General features: G+C 46.7%; 1 protein-coding gene and 1 long non-coding RNA gene across 4 annotated transcripts in view; one reads left to right on the top strand and one right to left on the bottom strand.

Moving 5' to 3' along the window:
- Positions 1 to 17,063, top strand: part of GSE1 (Gse1 coiled-coil protein) — a 432,608-nt gene that overhangs the window by 114,682 nt on the left and 300,863 nt on the right. Inside the window, exon 2 of one of the 3 annotated variants that reach the window (XM_079988694.1) lies at positions 12,903 to 13,001. The exons of the other annotated variants lie outside the window; for them this stretch is intronic. Coding sequence (XP_079844820.1) covers positions 12,903 to 13,001 — 99 coding nt within the window. The remainder of the gene's footprint in view (positions 1 to 12,902; positions 13,002 to 17,063) is intronic. 3 annotated transcript variants of the gene reach the window in all.
- On the bottom strand, positions 4,389 to 6,660 carry LOC307223144. Its single transcript, XR_013841987.1, has 2 exons — positions 6,422 to 6,660; positions 4,389 to 4,565 (listed from the first exon to the last, which is right to left on the bottom strand). It is a non-coding gene; the product is annotated as an uncharacterized lncRNA (long non-coding RNA).

Genomic DNA, 17,063 nt, shown 5'->3' on the forward strand with positions numbered 1-17,063 from the left:
TCATTTGCGATTTCCAAGAACTGGCATTAAGAACTATGCTACCACTGACTGTGGAGGTGGAACTAACTATCAGACTAGTAGCAGTTGATGGCGCTATCATCCATGATTTTGTCTAATCCTCTTTCAAAGCTTATCCAAGTTGGTGGCCATCACTGCCCCATGTGGGAACAAATTCCAAAGTTTAATTAAGCATTGTGTGAAGAATGATTCCTTTTGTCTTTCTCAAATCTTCCAATATTCAGCTTCATTGGATGAGCCCTTTAGGTTCTAGTAATGTGATAAACTTTTCTCTCTCCACTCTCTCCACACCATGCATGATCTTATCTGCCTCTATCACATCCTCCTTTTCTCACCTTTTGCCTAGACTAAAAAGTGTCACATGTTGCTCTAGGTGTGTTGCTGTAGTTCCTTAAATATTGGTGTTGCCCCTTTCTGCACCTTTTCTACCTCAGCAATATGATTTTGGCATGCCATGTCTTTTTAATGCCATGGTTCTTGCCCAAGACCTACCTTAGCATGTAACAGTGCCTCTATGGCCCATTCTTCATTAGTACTCAAAAATACTTCTGTCACTTTGGCTGGGATTAATTGCATGAAATGTATTTGGGTGTGGCACTGTCAGGATTGGGAGGTGGGGTGCTCCAAGGAGGAGATGGATCCCCCCTCTCTCTCTTCATCTCTCTCTCTCTCTCCTTGAGCAGCTGCTCCTTAATAAGCTGTTAACGATGATACAGTAAGTGGAAGCTGGCAGTCCTGTGGGAGCTGCCATGATTTATGTAATTGGTCTCTGAGGAGACATGAGGATCTAATATTTACATGCCAGTATTAGTCCCCCGGGAGCCCTGTCTGAGCTGCCAAGGCAGGGTATGCCTCAACCCACCTCCTTCAATCTGGGCCAATCATTCATGGAAAGAGCAACTCAAGGAGACTGGCTGTAGGGGGAAAGGAGCTTTTTGCTTAGCTCTCCCTAGTTCTTGCTGGGGAGGGCTCTGAAGCATTCTTGTGCTTCAGACTGCTGTGCCTCTGAGGGTGCCGTTTCGCGCACTGCTGGTTTTGCACATCAGTACAAAATTAGAAGCACTGAGAGCTGGAGTCCTGGCTGTGCAAACAGCATGTGCTCTCTGCTGCTGTCCTGCCATTGCCTTTCTCTGTAGTCTGGGATGGTTGTGGGTCCCCTCAGGCTGGAGCTGCCAGCAAACAAACCGAGGAGGCCGGATGCCATATTTACATGTGTTTCATCAGATGATCTATGAATGCTCAGTCCTTCAGAATTTGGTCCTTTCAGCTTAGTTTTCAATTCATTTTGGAGTATATACCCCCACCCTGCTTTTCATTCTAGCACATAATTATCCTCCTCATTCTAAGTTCAAAGCACTACATCATTATTTCCAGGAGGGAGAACACACACACACCATTCCTCGAACCACTGTGGAGTGTGATGTTGAACTCTTTCAGTACGAATGACAGTGGGTGATGGTAGCAGTAGTGTTCCCATGGTGGCCTCTTGAGGACAGGTCTGCACTGGCAAGCAGCCGTGGAGGCGGGGTGGGTTGATGAGAGGAGAAGTGTTTCCCAGACCCCTCTTCCTCACATACAGGGAAGACTCAGAAGACAGCGAGCAACAGATGGGCTGGTGCTGGTGCATTGTTGCTGACAGGTGTGAGAAGGACACCAAGCACACACAGCTGGGGCCTCTGGCTTGTTCTACCTGCCTGTTTTGCCGAAGGCCAAGACAGCTGCCTTTGGGAGACAAGCAGGTGATTGCCTTGGAAACCAGACCTGTGGGTGGGTGTTTCTGTGCAGTCCTGGGTACCGCAAGGTCTCCAAGCAACAGCTGTGTGAGACTGAGGAGGTCAGCAGAGAGGCAAAATAGGGGCAAACAGAGAAGCCCACAGGAACGTTTCCACCCCTCCCTATAGCAGATTTTCTAGGGCTTGGCCTATGTTCCATATGGAGGGAGAGGGATTAAAGGGACTTAACCCATATGGCAAGATTAGTGATACAAAGAAACTGGCTTCCCTGGACCAAACAGCAAAAAAGAAGAATGATGCCAGACCCAGCTTAATTTGACTCAGGGGTCAGCCCTATATCCTTTTCCCAGCGCCATGCCTGTAAACTGGAACATATGAAGAGAGTGCCTCTAGACATGTGCAGAATGGTTTTTTCTTTTTTGTGGCTTAACCATAGATTGTTCCTCCTCTCATATCTGAGGTTTATTGACAGAGGCTCCCAGTTATGCTGGAACCCCAGCAATTAACCATTTGGTATCATTAAATTGACCTTGGAAGGAATTGTAATGCCTATCTCCTCCACTTGGGGGTGTAAAGGGAAGTAAGAGTTCCCAAGTAGAAAATAAAGACATTGGTTTCCAATGTTTTTCTTGCCACAGACCACTTGAAAATTACTTGGGGTCTTGGTGGACCACTTAATAATTTCTGTTTGTTGTTGCAATTGTAATTCCATAAAATTAAAATTGTAATACATAAAATACAACAAATGAAGCAATAAAACAATTAAAAATCAATGTGGATATTGCTGGCTCCAGTCTTCAGCCACAAATCCACAGACACACCAAGGATCACCTGAATGAAACTTGCAGACCACTAGTGGTCCACCAGACCCTAGTGTCCCTATTTTACAGGGACATCCCTTATTTTGAGAAGCTGTCCCGGTTTCTGATTTGAACCTGGAATGTCTCACTTTTCCTTAGGATGTCCCTATTTTCATTGGAGAAATGTTGGAGAGTATGGTCCATGGACCACAGTTTGGGAACCCCTGAAATAAGACTATTAGCTCACATTGCTTCCTGAGGCTGTTTCAGAAGCCCATTGGGGGCTCAAAAATAACCTATCAGACATTGGAGTCTTCCTGTGACACATGGAGCACCCACTGCCCCAGCACAATACTCTAGCACCTGCTTTGCTTGCAGAAGAAATCTGCCAGGATCTCCAGCAGGACGGAAAGGGGTTTTCCCTCTTACTGCCTTCCTGGCAGAGAGCAGCACAGGCACCCTATTCAGCCCTGAGGAGGCATGTTCCTCCTGTCCAGGCAACTTTTCCTGCTTCTCAGATTTCCCCCCCTGCGGTATGGGTGGGTGCCAATACAGCTCCTTGCCCAAGGGCACAAGGGACCCCAGGTATGTCTCTGCTTTGGGTTGTTACTCTGAGCCAGCAGCTCCTGTCTTCATTAGCAAAAAGTGCCAGGTCCTTTCATCTGAGGTGAGAAAGGCCAGAGCAAAGAGGTGTGTCTTCAGCACTTGTATAGTGAAGTTTCCAAAAGCAATGCTGTGGGGAGAGAATGCCACAATTTGGGAGCTGTCACAGAGGGAGCTGTCTCTTGGCCCACCTCCACCCCAAGCTTCTGAGGGTTGTGGAACTACCAAGAGGGCCCCTCTATGCTTATCTTAACTCCTGAGAGATTCTGCAGCTTTATGAACCTCAGTAGGCAATTTAGTAATTTTTGAGGGCTTATTTGCAAGCTTATTTAAAGGCCAGGTGCATCTACTCTGCTAGCTCCAACTTGGAGATTTTAACTTCTGCATACTCTATTCGGGAGAGGGAGATGAACTTTCAGAATGGCTGGCAATTCTCCTGGCAGCTCAGCTCACAAGAGCAATGTTTTAGCAAGGCATTCCCTAAAGTCAAAACACACAAAGGAAAAAATAGGGCAGTGATTTTTTTTGGTTTTTTTAAAAAAATTGCCCCAGGGACAAGCCAGGAAACAGGTGCCACCTCTGGTAAACAGAGACAGTTGGCACTTACATTTCAGAGGCTGAAGCGAGTTCAGAGGTTGTTATCCCAAGACACATTGAAACCCCCAGAGTTATCCCAGGCAGAGAGCGGACGCTTTAAGAAAAAGGTAACAGAAGAGATTTACAAACACTTTTGGCCAGACTTGCGTCACCCCCCCCAACTCCTGTGCCTTTAACAACTGCCTGTCAAGCAGAAACAAAGCAGGTAAAGCTCTGTGGGAGGAAATCTTCCTTTTTGCTGCTCTCCACAAACTTCCTGTCTCTGGGTTTCATGTTTGGGAGAGGTGAGGGTGAATGTGTGGGGCAATGCTAGGGATGCCTCAGCCCTTCCTATTAATTCCAGCTTGGCAGAGAAGCCCAGCTGGTTTCCCCAAACTCTCCATGTACTGAGGCAAGGGCTCCTCCAGACTGTTGTCTCTCACCAGCCCCAGCAAGCACAGCCAGGGAATTTTAGTTCAGTGACATCTGAAGAACCAATGGTTTCCCACACCTGACCTAAGGGCTGCCACTTTTCTCAAGCTGGGTTAGTTATTCTGTTGCAGTTGCAGACTTCTAGTTCCTCTCTTGGCTGTATGTGTGGGAAGGGCTGTTATCCCTGTCTAACCAGAACCTGGGCTCTTACGTAGAGAGAGAGATGTTGTGGAGGCACAGTGAACTGTATTCTCGAGCTGCAGCTACCAGGCAGGCATCTGGGCAGTGGGGAGGTGGTGTTGCCTCATGTTCTTTGAAGAAGTCTTGTGTATACCCAGTGGCTGATGCTGAACTTCAGAACTAGTTTGGGAAAGTGCTTGTGATGCTCATGAGGGCTGTTACCCTATTAAAGAGATCACAGTCAATTAATAAGAACCTCACACAGTTGACCAAATCTTTTATAAGTTGGGATATGGCTAAAACTGCAATTGGGAAGGAAAAAATGCATGTTTTGTTTTTAGGTAACATCAGTGAATGTCGTAGTGTGAACATTCAGAAGAGGCATTCCTCTCTGGTCTGACTGTAAAGGCAAGGAAGGGATGCCTCTTTGAAAGTGGTGCATGTCATTTTTAGGGTTTTTGTTTTAAATACAGTGGTACTTCGGGTTACAAACACTTCGGGTTACAAACGCTTCAGGTTACAGACTCCGCTAACCCAGAAGTAGTACCTTGGGTTAAGAACTTTACCTCAGGATGAGAACAGAATTCACGTGCCAGCGGCGCAGTAGCAGTGGGAGGCCCCATTAGCTAAAGTGGTACCTCAGATTAAGAACAGTTTCAGGTTAAGAACGGACCTCCGGAATGAATTAAGCTCTTAACCAGAGGTACCACTGCAAAAACTTATAATAACCTTTTTAGAAAGCAACAACAACAAATGTTAACTGGGAATGATTTAATGGTCATTGAAAATGGTTTTCAGCTGTGGGGACCACAGGCTGAACAAGAGTCAGCAGTGTGTTGCAGTGGCAAATGAGGCTTATGCAATCCTAGGTATAAATTGTACATGAATGGCTCTGTCCAGTTTTGACTCTGGCCGCACTGACATGAGGCCCTCAGAAAATTGTCATGGAGGGTGTGTGAACATTGGACTGAAAAAGAATTCCCTGCCCCCCGGTCTAAATAAATGCACCAGTTCTCTTCTGACACGTCTTCTCTGGGCAACTCAGCTCCTTTAGGGGAAGAGACCCAAACAAGGTCTGAGCTTGGCAGCTGAACAAGGGCCAGGGAGTAAATGGCTTCATAAAAGTAGCAGCCAGCGTGAGCTGGAGCAAAGCTTGGATCTGCTGCCTTATTACCCTCAGCACAGCCTGCCAGTGTTCTTGGAATGGCATCTGCTTTCTGCTTGGCTCCAGGTCCGCCTGAGACCCTCTCTCACTGGCAGGAAGAGCCTGTCACAGAGGTGTTGTGGGCAGGTCCCCATGGGGCTGTGCCAGGAAGAAATGCTTCTTCTCATATTCTTTGGTTTGCAGAGGCTCTTTCCCTTCCAGCGCCTGGCTGGTTGCTGCCTTGTTCAAGGAAGGGGTCTGCCCTCAATATGCTGTGTAATTTACAAGGGATTTCTGATCAAGAGCACAGCATAGATAGTACAAAAATCTAGCCAGCTGTTCTTCTGCTAGTTTTGAACTCATGACAGGAGAGTTAATGTTTGAGCATGCAACAGAGAAAGGGGTCAGTGGAAAGGGGAGTTAGTTGTCCTGGGAAATGACCAGTGAGCAAAGCTGGGGTCCATATAAACTTATGTGAGAAGATGATGCAGGGTATTTTTTATGACCTGGCTGTGGGTGTTACACACCATGATACTCTCCCTGCACCCCACATTGTTTCCAGTCACCTTAGATAAATTGATGGCGGATAAAGCTATTGGCTACTGGCCACAATGGCTATGTTTAAGAACATAGTTTCTGCTCGTACATTTTCCAAAGGAATCTCATTGACCACTGTGAGAATGGACTAAATGGACCCCCAATGGCCTGATCCAGCTTTAGGGCTTTTCTTGTGCTGTTATATTATTTATGTTCCTGTGTTTGAGCCCTTCTTGTACCCTAAGCTCCATGCAGATGGATGTAATATATTAAAATAAAATGAAATACATAAAAGTGAGAAGACATCCTAAGTTTTTTTCAGATGTGTTTTGTGCTATCAGAGGATCTTGAAAGTTTCCATTTTTTAGTCTTGCTAGTTGTACAGAAATGTCTCTTGCCTTGTACATCTTTATCTACCATGGAAGAAGTGGGTGGCCAGTGGGGTGGGGGGGGGAGAGACCCTAGACTTTCCCCCTCTGTCCCCTTCCCTCATTCTGCCCTTCCTGATTGCTGAGGCCCTTTTGGGAACGATGTCTCAGTTGGGGTCACGCCATGCTCGACTCTCCGACCTTTGCCCTCACAGCCAGTTGGAAGGGCAGCCCTATCACTCCCCGCCCCCGCCTGCCGCTGCCTTCCACCTTTGTTTATCCAGACTCCATCAAGCCAGCTGCCCCTCACATTCCATTGTTGCCATAGGAACCCTTTGGCATGTCAACAGAGCGGCTGCCTTTGCAAAGGGGGTCGTCTGTGTCCACTGGCCTTTCTTTTCTCAATGGGGGAAAATGACCTCTGAGGCTTGGATCCTGGGCTGGGGTATGCAGCAGAGTAGCAAGCTAAGCAAAGCACTCTTTACAAAGGGATCATGGAAGGCCTAGGCACACCAGGAATAATCTGTGAAGGCTCGTTTCTGTGGTGCATGCACTTCCCGTATGCACCATGACCTGGATGGCAAAACCCACCTCTGTGTGGCAAGGGGTCCTAAAAGGTCAATGATCTTGCATTTAGTCAGAAGCTTGATTAAAGCACTTTGAAGTTCCTTCCAGCAAGGAAAGGGGGGCTCTTGTCGGGATCCCTGGATGAATCCTAAGCACTTCAGTTGTAGGTTGCAAGTTCTCTCTAGCCTCATAGACTCAAGATAGATGATTTGCTCAGATTTCTATCTTGAGGGAATGGCACAAGGTTACACACCAAGCCTAAAGCTCTTATGATAGAGGATAAAACACAGCACAATAGCAATTGGATTGATAGTTGCCTCTTTAAATAAGCCAGGAGAAGATATTTGAATGCTTCTAGAAGAAAGTCTACTTTTAAGAAGGTGTTCCATAACTGTGGATCAGGGGAACTCAGTGCACCAAGTGCATTCACACACACCAATTTGCCATTGACTGACTTCAGCAAGAGTCAACTTGAATGTATGAAACAGCCATCACAGATCAAAGACCCTAGATAGGCTTTTAATTCTGCTTTTCATTCTCTCAGATGCAATATTTTTCAATGGGAGGCAGTTTATATCACTTGTGAGTCCATGATGTGATGTGACATGTATCCGTTTTTGGATCTGCAATTTTTGTCATACGCAGAGATATAGGCAAGCAGTTGTTGTTTTGGCTGCTGGCGCTATGATCCTTTTACTCTTGCAACCAGCTTTTGCAACCACACCACCCCGTTTCAGATTTGGGAGTTAGGGTTCTCAAACCAGAGGAATGACCTCCAGGCAGGCCTCAGCCCTCTCTATGGAGAAACTAGCAAGGGCTGTCTCTGACCAAACAGGCTCTCACCCTGCAGCCACAGATATTGCATGACTAATGGATGCCCCCCCCATCCCCGGCTGGCTTCCAGTCATTGCAGACGCTCTCTAATCCCTGTTTTTGCTGCTTCTGCCTCCTTAAAAAAATGTTCAGGGATGGGAGGAACAGCTGCTTCTATACCCCCAGCTCAGTAAACAGAGCCTCCGTGTTGACCTAACAGCCATCTTGACATGCAGAGAAATCGCCTACATTTCCATGGAGCCTTTTCTCCTCTCTCTCTTGAACTCTTGCGCTCAGCATCTGCTCTGTGACTCACCCCGGCTGTCATTGGCTGCTCAGGAGACAATTAACACACACACACACACACACACACAGAGAGAGAGAGAGAGAGAGAGAGAGAGAGAGAGAGAGAAAGGTAGCCCCCCCTTCCCTGTGCCAGCGCTGGGACAGAGATTAATGGGCGCATTTGTTTGGTGTGAGGACAATGCACAGGCTAGGGCTTGGAGCGAGGGCTGGTTGGAGCGTGTTTGCCCCCCCTCCCCAGCCCCCTTCATTGCCACTGCCTTTGTGTGCATCTATCTGACTCAAAGTGTAGAAGGGACTTGAATAGACGGAGGCAGGACAAACACTCTTTGCATTTCAAAAGGGGTGGTGGTGGAGAGAGTGTGTTTTGTGTGCATTTTTCTTTTCTGCCTGCCTGGGTCCTGCTCAGGTTCCTCCTGGCATCTGCTTGCTTGCACTACAGAGGCCTGGACCCAGGTGTTGAGTGTAAGGTTCTGCTAGAGTCAGGGCAAGAAGTGAGTGAGAGAGAAGCTTTTCCGTGTAGGAATTTTGTCAAAGTCTGTTGCAGGGCTAGTGATGGAGGGTGGCTGTGAAACAGGGGTTGGTGAACCACGGGGGGGGGGGGGGTAGGCATGGAAGTGGCCCTATGTGGTCTCTCTGTGTGGCCCTTGGGATGCTACCCAGACCATGCCCTCCACTCACTGGCCCTGGTCTTCACTCTTTCTAAGTTCCTTCGTGTGTCCTTGAACTCTGGTAAAGAACCACATACACCACCTTGAGCTCCTTGGATGTTAGATATAAATCTAATTATATTAATAAATAATGCCTCTTATTTGCATTGTGTGTGGATAGAGATGATGTGCACATGAGGGAATGCACAGGAAGCCTCTGGCTTGCTGTTTGTAGGTTACTGTAAAAAGGGAAGAGTCACACCTGTAGGTCCACCTCTGGCCCCATCCATCATTGGCATGCAGCCCCCAGAAAGATGCCCACCAGGCAATACTGAAAAAGAAACAGTTCCCATCTCCCATTTTAAACATTGATGGTGTCATAAGGTGATGTGCACTGTCTTAAATGAAAGCTCATGTCAGGGAAGGGTGCGGTTGGAAAGTCTTCTTAGAAAGTCTTTGAGCTATGCAGACTGTGCCGAGTCGATTCGGACCCTGAAGAAACGGCCCACACATAGACTGTGTGAAAAGGCTTTGCTCATGTGTTCCATCCCTGCATAACATAAAATGGAAAGAGCAATGATTTGTCTGCTTTACAGTTTGGGGCACTCTGTGGCACCTCTTCTTGATGGCTCCAAGTCCATATTTTGAAAAAATAAGTAAAAATCCTGCATCTGCTTGATTAGCTCAACTGACATGCTCAGCCAGCTAGCCTATCCAGGTTTTGGAGTTTGCTCAGGCTTTAGTTTTCTTCCTGGGGTAAAGGAGTAAGGGGTGTAGAGAGACATGTTTATGTCCTATGTGGGATCTACTAGGTACCTAGCCTGCATCTTCTTAGCCGCTTGAACCATAGACCATGGGTGTTCTTGCAGCTTCTCAAATGTGCAGAAGTGTGTTTGTAAGATAAGCCTATCGGTGGCTACTGATTCTGATGGTTTTGTTCTACCTCCCCTGTCGGAGGTACTATGCCTCTGAATACCAGTTGCTGGATACATCAGGAGAAGAGAGTACTACACACACCTTGCCTGTGTCCCAGCAGGTGTCAGTATAGTGTGAGGATGGAAATATGAATCCGTCTTCCATCAGTGGCCTGGATATATGCTTCCCACCTGCTTGCCCTCCAGCTTCAATGCTAGGATTTAGGAGAGCATCTGCTTCCCTGCTGGGGGAAGGGAGAGGGAGTTGTAGTGGGGAGGGGAAAGGGAGGAAGGGAATACACACACAACTTTTTTTCTTTGTGCTTTTTCTGTCTCTGCGTGCTGCCAAACAACCTGTTTATTCATCCTGCTTTGTTTGCAGGGAGATAAGACCACATTTGCCATTTAATGGGCATTCATTTGGATTTGTTTGTGGGAAGGTTAGATGAGGAGGTTACAAGCAGTGTTATCCCACACTTTCTAGTGCATTTCCCTGTCATTTTCCTTATCACAAACAGTCTAATTTTTGCAAGAGAGGTGGGCAGGGGAAGCAGGTTTGTTCTGAAACAACTCCCCTAGAATTGCACACTGTGAATTTGCTGGTATGTGATTGAATCCCACCCGAAAATAGCAGCAGTCTGGAAGCACCCTCTTTCTCTCTTCTGACCCACTTCACAACTAGTAGCCCATGGTGCTTGTGAGCAAAGATTGTGCCAAAGGCTAGTATGCCAGCATTTGCTATAAGTTGTTTGTGGTGCACACATTGTGTGAGCTGTCTCAGGTGAGGAAGGAGACACTCTTGAAAACTTATCTGACGTAAATTAGCAAGCAGCATGAAAAATTGTTATCTGGAATTGTTTTCTTTATTTCACACATGTACATGTCAGACATTTAAAGCACATTTAGAGCACCTTTTCACCCCCAGTGGATCCTGGCAGCTGTAGCTTACTTCTTACAAATTTACAGTTCCAGAACCTTGAATAAACTACAGTTCTCAGGATTATTTGAGGGGTAAGGTAAAGGTACCCCTGCCCGGACGGGCTAGTCGTGTCCGACTCTAGGGTTGCGTGCTCATCTCACTCTAGAGGACGTGAGCTGGCGCTGTCTGAAGACACTTCCGGGTCATGTGGCCAGCGTGACGAAGCTGCAGCTGGTGAGCCAGCACCAGCGCAGCACACGGAAACGCCGTTTACCTTCCCGCTATAAAGCGGTACCTATTTATCTACTTGCACTTAAGAGTGCTTTCGAACTGCTAGGTGGGCAGGAGCTGGGACCGAACGACGGGAGCTCACCCCGCCGTGGGGATTCGAACCGCCGACCATACGATCGGCAAGTCCTAGGCACTGAGGTTTTACCCACAGCGCCACCCGCGTCCCTCCCTATTTGAGGGGTAATGTACTTTAAATATATGGCGTTTATGCAGTCTTTGTTTTCATGTTTTCGCTACTTTGTGAGTAGAGCTACCTGCAAAAATCCAGCTGGTTATTCATACCAACTTGGTTGTTCCCATTCAGATTTCTTCTGTCCGCTGCAGATGCAACATTGATGTTTAGCATTGCCTGTAGAGTCACATTAAGGGTGTCGGTGCATACTTCTACGGACTTTCCATTTCTTACAGCCTCATCCTAACCATACTTTCTCAGAAGTAAATCCAGTTGATCTGGCTTTTGAGATAAAGGAATGACCATAAAGTTTCAAGCCTATCTGCATATCCATGAGGTCTAGAAACTTTAAAAAACATAGTCTCAGGATACTGAATTCTGATTGCTTGTGTGATAATAGAATTATGCTGTGCATTTTCTTTTTTTGGACTCTATTTGCACTTCTGTCAGATTGAAACATATTATTAATTAATTAATTAATTACCGTAATTACCTGCCCTGCACCCTAAGGGCCCAGAGCAGGTTACAACACAATATTGAAAATAGTTTTAAAAAACTTGCAATCTCAAAAATAGGGTTGGTCCTGAATATATACACCTCGGATGTCAAATGTCAGGATAAAGAAATTCATATTCACTGTACTGTAAGCTGTATGCAGAAGGTACCAGGCAGGCATACTTCTGTGAGAAGAGAATTCCACAATTTAGGGGCTGCCACAGAGAATGTCCTCTCTTGGGCCAACATTCCCCCCCACCAAGCTTCTGAGGATGGAGGAACTGCCAAGAGGACCCCCCCACTGATCTTAGCAACCAAGAGGGTCTATAGAGAAGGATGCCGTCTTTCAGTCATAGTTTTGACGCCTGGCAGAACTCATTCCATTTTTTGATTCTATACAGAACGTTGCACACACACACAGTTGGTGCCAAGTATTCCGTTGCATCTAAAGTTAGATCTACTCAGAGTAGGTGCATTGAAATCAGAAGACATTAGTAATTTCATTGGGTCATTAATTTCATTGGGTCAACTTAAAGTAGATTTCACAGCAGGCAAGGCTTCTTCTCCCCACTCACTTGGGATCCCGGCCAACACCTCATAGCTAATACTGTTTCTCAAGAGAAGCCCAGCACACTAGATAACCCTCCCTGCCTCCTCCCACCCATCCTTACAGGTGGTTTCCCTCTCAGCCCCCCATAACAACTTTCAGCTGTGTGTGGAGATGCATGCTTGTGCCTCTCCAGATCATGGTGCCTCACAATTGGCACAGTGCCCCAGATCAGTGCCCGCCCTGCCCCCCATGCCTGGAATGGTTGGGCCTGCCTGCTTGCCTTGGGGGCGGGCATTGCAGGCAGGCAGGCGAGCCCTCATTAATTATCTAATCTCCCCTTTATGTTTAATTTACAGGCTGTAGCTGCTCTGGCCATATGCTCCTTTTGTTGTTCCTGCCTCTTTGTTGTGTCAGCCTTGCTTTGCCTCCTCTGATTTGCTTCTGACTCAGAAATCCGCCCTCCTCCCGTGCATTCTCTCTCCTCTCCCCCCCCCCCCCACGTCACCCCAAACACGAGGCAATTGCAGGAAATTCCCTTTCAGTCCTGTCCCCCCCCCCCCCCGCCTCCCCTTGCAACCTCCTCCTCCCCCGCCAATCCATCACTGTATGCGGTTTGCTGCTGGCTGGGAATTTTGTTTGTAGATTTCCTCTCCCTCCTTTTCTTCCCTTCCTTCCTTCCCCACTATCATCAGTTCCAGATTTGTAAAGGGGATTTGCAACTGTCCGCAGAGAGGCTCCCCTGTGCTCCCCCCTTCCTCCCCCCTCCACAGCAGTGATCCTCCTTCCACCCCCTTTCTTGATCTCTCTCCCCCCCCCCCATCTCTAATCTGTCAGCAGTCCACTCCAGGAGACGGTTTTGGCTGGCGCTGGTCCTCAGCACCCCCTTTGCCATTGGCGGCTCCCCCGTGTCTATCTCTCTCTCTCTCTGTTTCTAAGGTACGTGCAAAGCAGCCTTTGATGTCATTTATTGTCCAGCACCCCCTCCCTTTTCCTACCAGGGGCTTGCTGTGGGGTTCTTGGGGAACAGACGGACACTTGCAGGTTTCTGATCCTGTAGAAGCTCAAGCGTTCATTAATGGGTCCCTGTCTTATGGGTGGTGGGCAGAAGTTTTGCAAATGATACTTCTCTCTCTCTTTCTTTCTCCCACTCTCCTGTGATGGCAATAATTAGAAGTCCATTGTGTCCCCCCAAAAAACTTGTTGCTGACTTTCAAGGCCATTTTCTTTCTCTGGTTTTCTCCTCTGAAATATATTTTGTTAACTTGCTGCTCTAGCAACCTGCTTCCCAGTTCCACCTCAGATCTGCCTGCCCCCTCATTTTGGCTCCTGAACTGGAGGGAATTTTGACTAAAGCTCAGTTTACATTCTGCACCTGTCTGCTTGTGATGGGAGAGTGAGAGAAGACAGGTGCGAAGGAAATCTCTCTCTCCCCCCCCCCCATCTTCCAGAAGTTCATTGCCGGGACTGGTCCAAACCTTTTAAGTTGGGGATGGGTGGGACAGCCAAGAAGGTCTAGCAGTTTCAGGGGCTGCAAAGGTCAAGTTGCTTAATGTAATTCTGGGACAGAAGGTGTGTGTAGGGGGCAGGAAGAGCTGCACTAAGTCCCCTTCTTGACTTCTTGTGGCGTGCCCTCCTCCCAATTTTCTGGTGTCTATTCAAGAACAAATTATTTGCTGGCTGGGTAGGAAACTTTTTGCAAACTTGCTGCAAACTTTTGCCAAGTGTTTTTATAAGGATGTTATTTTACATTATTTTAATCCTGGTGTGTTTGTGCTTTGCAGTTGCTTGTCTTTTTAAGAGCGTTCTTTTTTGTTGGTTTGTTTTATTCCTTTATCTACTCAATGAGAACTGGGAAACTTGATCTCATGTGGATTTGGTGGCCAAACTCTCCCCTTGAACTTGTGCACGTTTGCATCCGGCTATGTGTTACTCTTATATTGTGAATGAGAGATGGATTCTTTTTGTACTACTACTTTCTTTCTCTTTCTTTCTCTCTCTCTCTCTCTCTCTCTCTCTCTCCCCGCCCCCCAAGTGGAGAGCACTGACTTGGGAAGGGAGTGGAAGTTGTGTGTGAGAAAGAGAGAGCAAGAAGGGGATCAGGGAGAGGTAAAATAATTCTGCAGCCTAGTTACCCAGAGATTGAGACCGGACTATCTGAAGCTGAAATGGGAAAAGAACAACTCTCCACTATTTGCCTACTATTCTCTTAACTGCACAGTGTTGTGTCTGAGATTCACAGGGATGCAGTCTGTGTGTGTATGTGTGATATCTCTACTCTCACACTACTCTTTTTTGCCTGCTATTTTTGAGTGATTCACCAGAGTTAATCTCGAAGAATAATTTTGGTAACTAAAGCCCCCCCCCTTTTTTAAACTAACCTGGCATGGTGGGATCTGGTGCCTGAACTCTGCCATGGCAGTTTCTGTTTTTCCCCACAGCTTGGGCTTTTCTTATAAGGCTGGACTAAAAGTCCCTCTAGTCCACCTGATTCATACAAGCAGTGCGCGACAACAATACTCCTCACCCAAGCTTGTTCCCCAGCAACTAGCATTCAGAGGTAGACTGCCTATGAACCTGGAGGTTCCGTATAGCTATCATGCCTAATAACCATTGACAGACCCCTCTTTCTCTATAGCTTTGCCCAGTCCCCTTCAGACAATACCTAAACTGGTGGCCATCATCACATCTTATGGCAGTGAATGTTAGTAATTAACTGGGTAGTGTGAAGAAGTATTTGTTCCAAGAGGAATTTGGGACTGCACCTTTTAAGGTAGGGGGAAACTTCAACTCCTCCTCCACTGGAAGATGCAGCATTTCAGGACTGTGTGCAGTAGGCCTTAGCTTGATTTTCAGCTGTGACAGTCACAGTGTCTCCTTGCATCACTTTGACAGTCATTCCTATCCTCTTTAAATTCACTGTAACCAGAGTAACTATGCATATTGCAAAAATCTAGGCACTGGGTGTTGCATTAAGAGCTGGTGTTATCTAGTGACTAGAGACCTGGGTTGAAGGTCTGGTACATCCCTGCGGTATCATCACAATCTGTAAACTCAAGGTCATGTCATGTCAGGGGGATATTTTTAGGCCTTATCTGTATATTTTATCTATAAGCTGCCTTGAGTCCTGTCATGGAAAAAGGTGGGGTATAAATAAATACATAATAATAGCAATACATTTAAGTAGTATCATAACACTTTAGACAGCCATGACTTCCCCCTAAAAATCCCAGGAACAGTAGTTTAAGGGTGCTGAGAGTTATAAGGGGACCCTTATTCTCCTCGGGACACGGGTGGTGCTGTGGGTTAAACCACAGAGCCTAGGACTTGCCGATCAGAAGGTTGGTGGTACGAATCCCTGCGATGGGGTGAACTCCCGTTGCTCAGCCCCTGCTTCTGCCAACCTAGCAGTTCAAAAGCCCGTCAAAGTGCAAATAGATAAATAAGTACCGCTCCAGCTGGAAGGTAAAAGGTGTTTCTGTGCACTGCTCTGGTTCACCAGAAGCGGCTTAGTCATGCTGGCCACATGACCTGGAAGCTGTACGCTGGCTCCCTCGGCCAATAAAGCGAGATGAGCGCCGCAACCCCAGAGTCGGTCACGACTGGACCTAATGGTCAGGGGTCCCTTTACCTTTACCTTATTCTCCTCACAGAGCTATAATTCCCAGAGTTTCCTGGGGAGCGAGATTGATTGTCAAACCACTCTGGGAATTGTAGCTTTGTGAGGGGGATAGGGCTTTCTCCTAACAATTCTTAGCACCCTTTACAAACTTCTGTTCCCAGGATTATTTTGCATGGAATCTGTGACTGTTTAAAGTACAGTGCAGTGGTACCTCATTTTAAGAACAGTCCTGTTTACGAACTTACGAATTCCACAAAACCGGAAGTAGTGTCCTGGTTTGCAAACTTTACCTTGGCCTAAAAATGGAATCTGAACAGTGTAAGGACAATGGCAGCGGGAGACCTCATTAGGTTAAGTGTGCCTTGGTTTAAGAATGGTTTCAGTTTAAGAACTAACTTCCGGAACGAATTAAGTTCGTAAACCAAGGTACCACTGTAGTATGATATTGTTTTAAATGTATAGTCCAGATGGGATCTTAGGATGGCATTCTGTATGGGGACTCATCAGCCACAGAATTCCCTTTCTTTTGCCATAACTCATCTGGAGCCCAGGTAAAATATCTCCATTTGGACATGCATGCAGTGCTAGGGGACTGGCAAAGGCATGACTATAAAGCGCAAAAGTATACACATGAACACACATTTCTGTGCCAGTGTCATAACCTACTCCCTGAAGCAAGGAAAGTGAGTTCCCATTGCCCAACTTGCCAATCTAAAAAAGCCTAAAAGGAGTGTACAGTTAAAAACAAGCCAACACAGCATAGTATAAACATAATACAACAACAGGGAAACTGGCAATGATTAGAAAGCAAACCTCAGTGAAATCAAAAGGTGTCAGTTTGAAGGCCCCCTAAAAATATTCGGGGATCATTGAATTTTTCCTGCTTGCCAATAGGCAAGATGGAGCCTGGTGGGCCTCAGTTGGAAAGGAATCCCACTATCTTGACACCACAACAGAAAAACCTCTGATGGCGGAGTAACCTTCAGAAATTCTGTGACCTGCAGAAATTAGATGCATTAATTTGCATAATTATCCTGCTTTTGATACTTACGGTACATGGGAGACACAAATAATAATATAGGTTCCAGAGGTCCTGCCCCTCTATATGTTTGGAAATCCAGCTCAGCCTCCCTTCTGACTTCTAAGATTTCATCCATAATCACTCAATATCATCCCTCCTCCCACTTAACACTGAAGTCACAACTCATCGTAGACATTCCAAGGCACCTGCTGGCTTCAGTGTACTGGCACAGGTACACCAATGGGGTTCTCAAGAGTTGGTTCTCTGCCCACTCCTATAAATGATGCTGGTGCATAGCTCAGGTGCCTACACTGTTCTTCATAGAGAGAAGTTGTGAAGAGATAAAGTATTTTCAGTA

The sequence above is a fragment of the Podarcis cretensis genome (assembly GCF_951804945.1).
Source record: "Podarcis cretensis genome assembly, chromosome: 8".
NCBI classification, from domain to species: domain Eukaryota; kingdom Metazoa; phylum Chordata; class Lepidosauria; order Squamata; family Lacertidae; genus Podarcis; species Podarcis cretensis.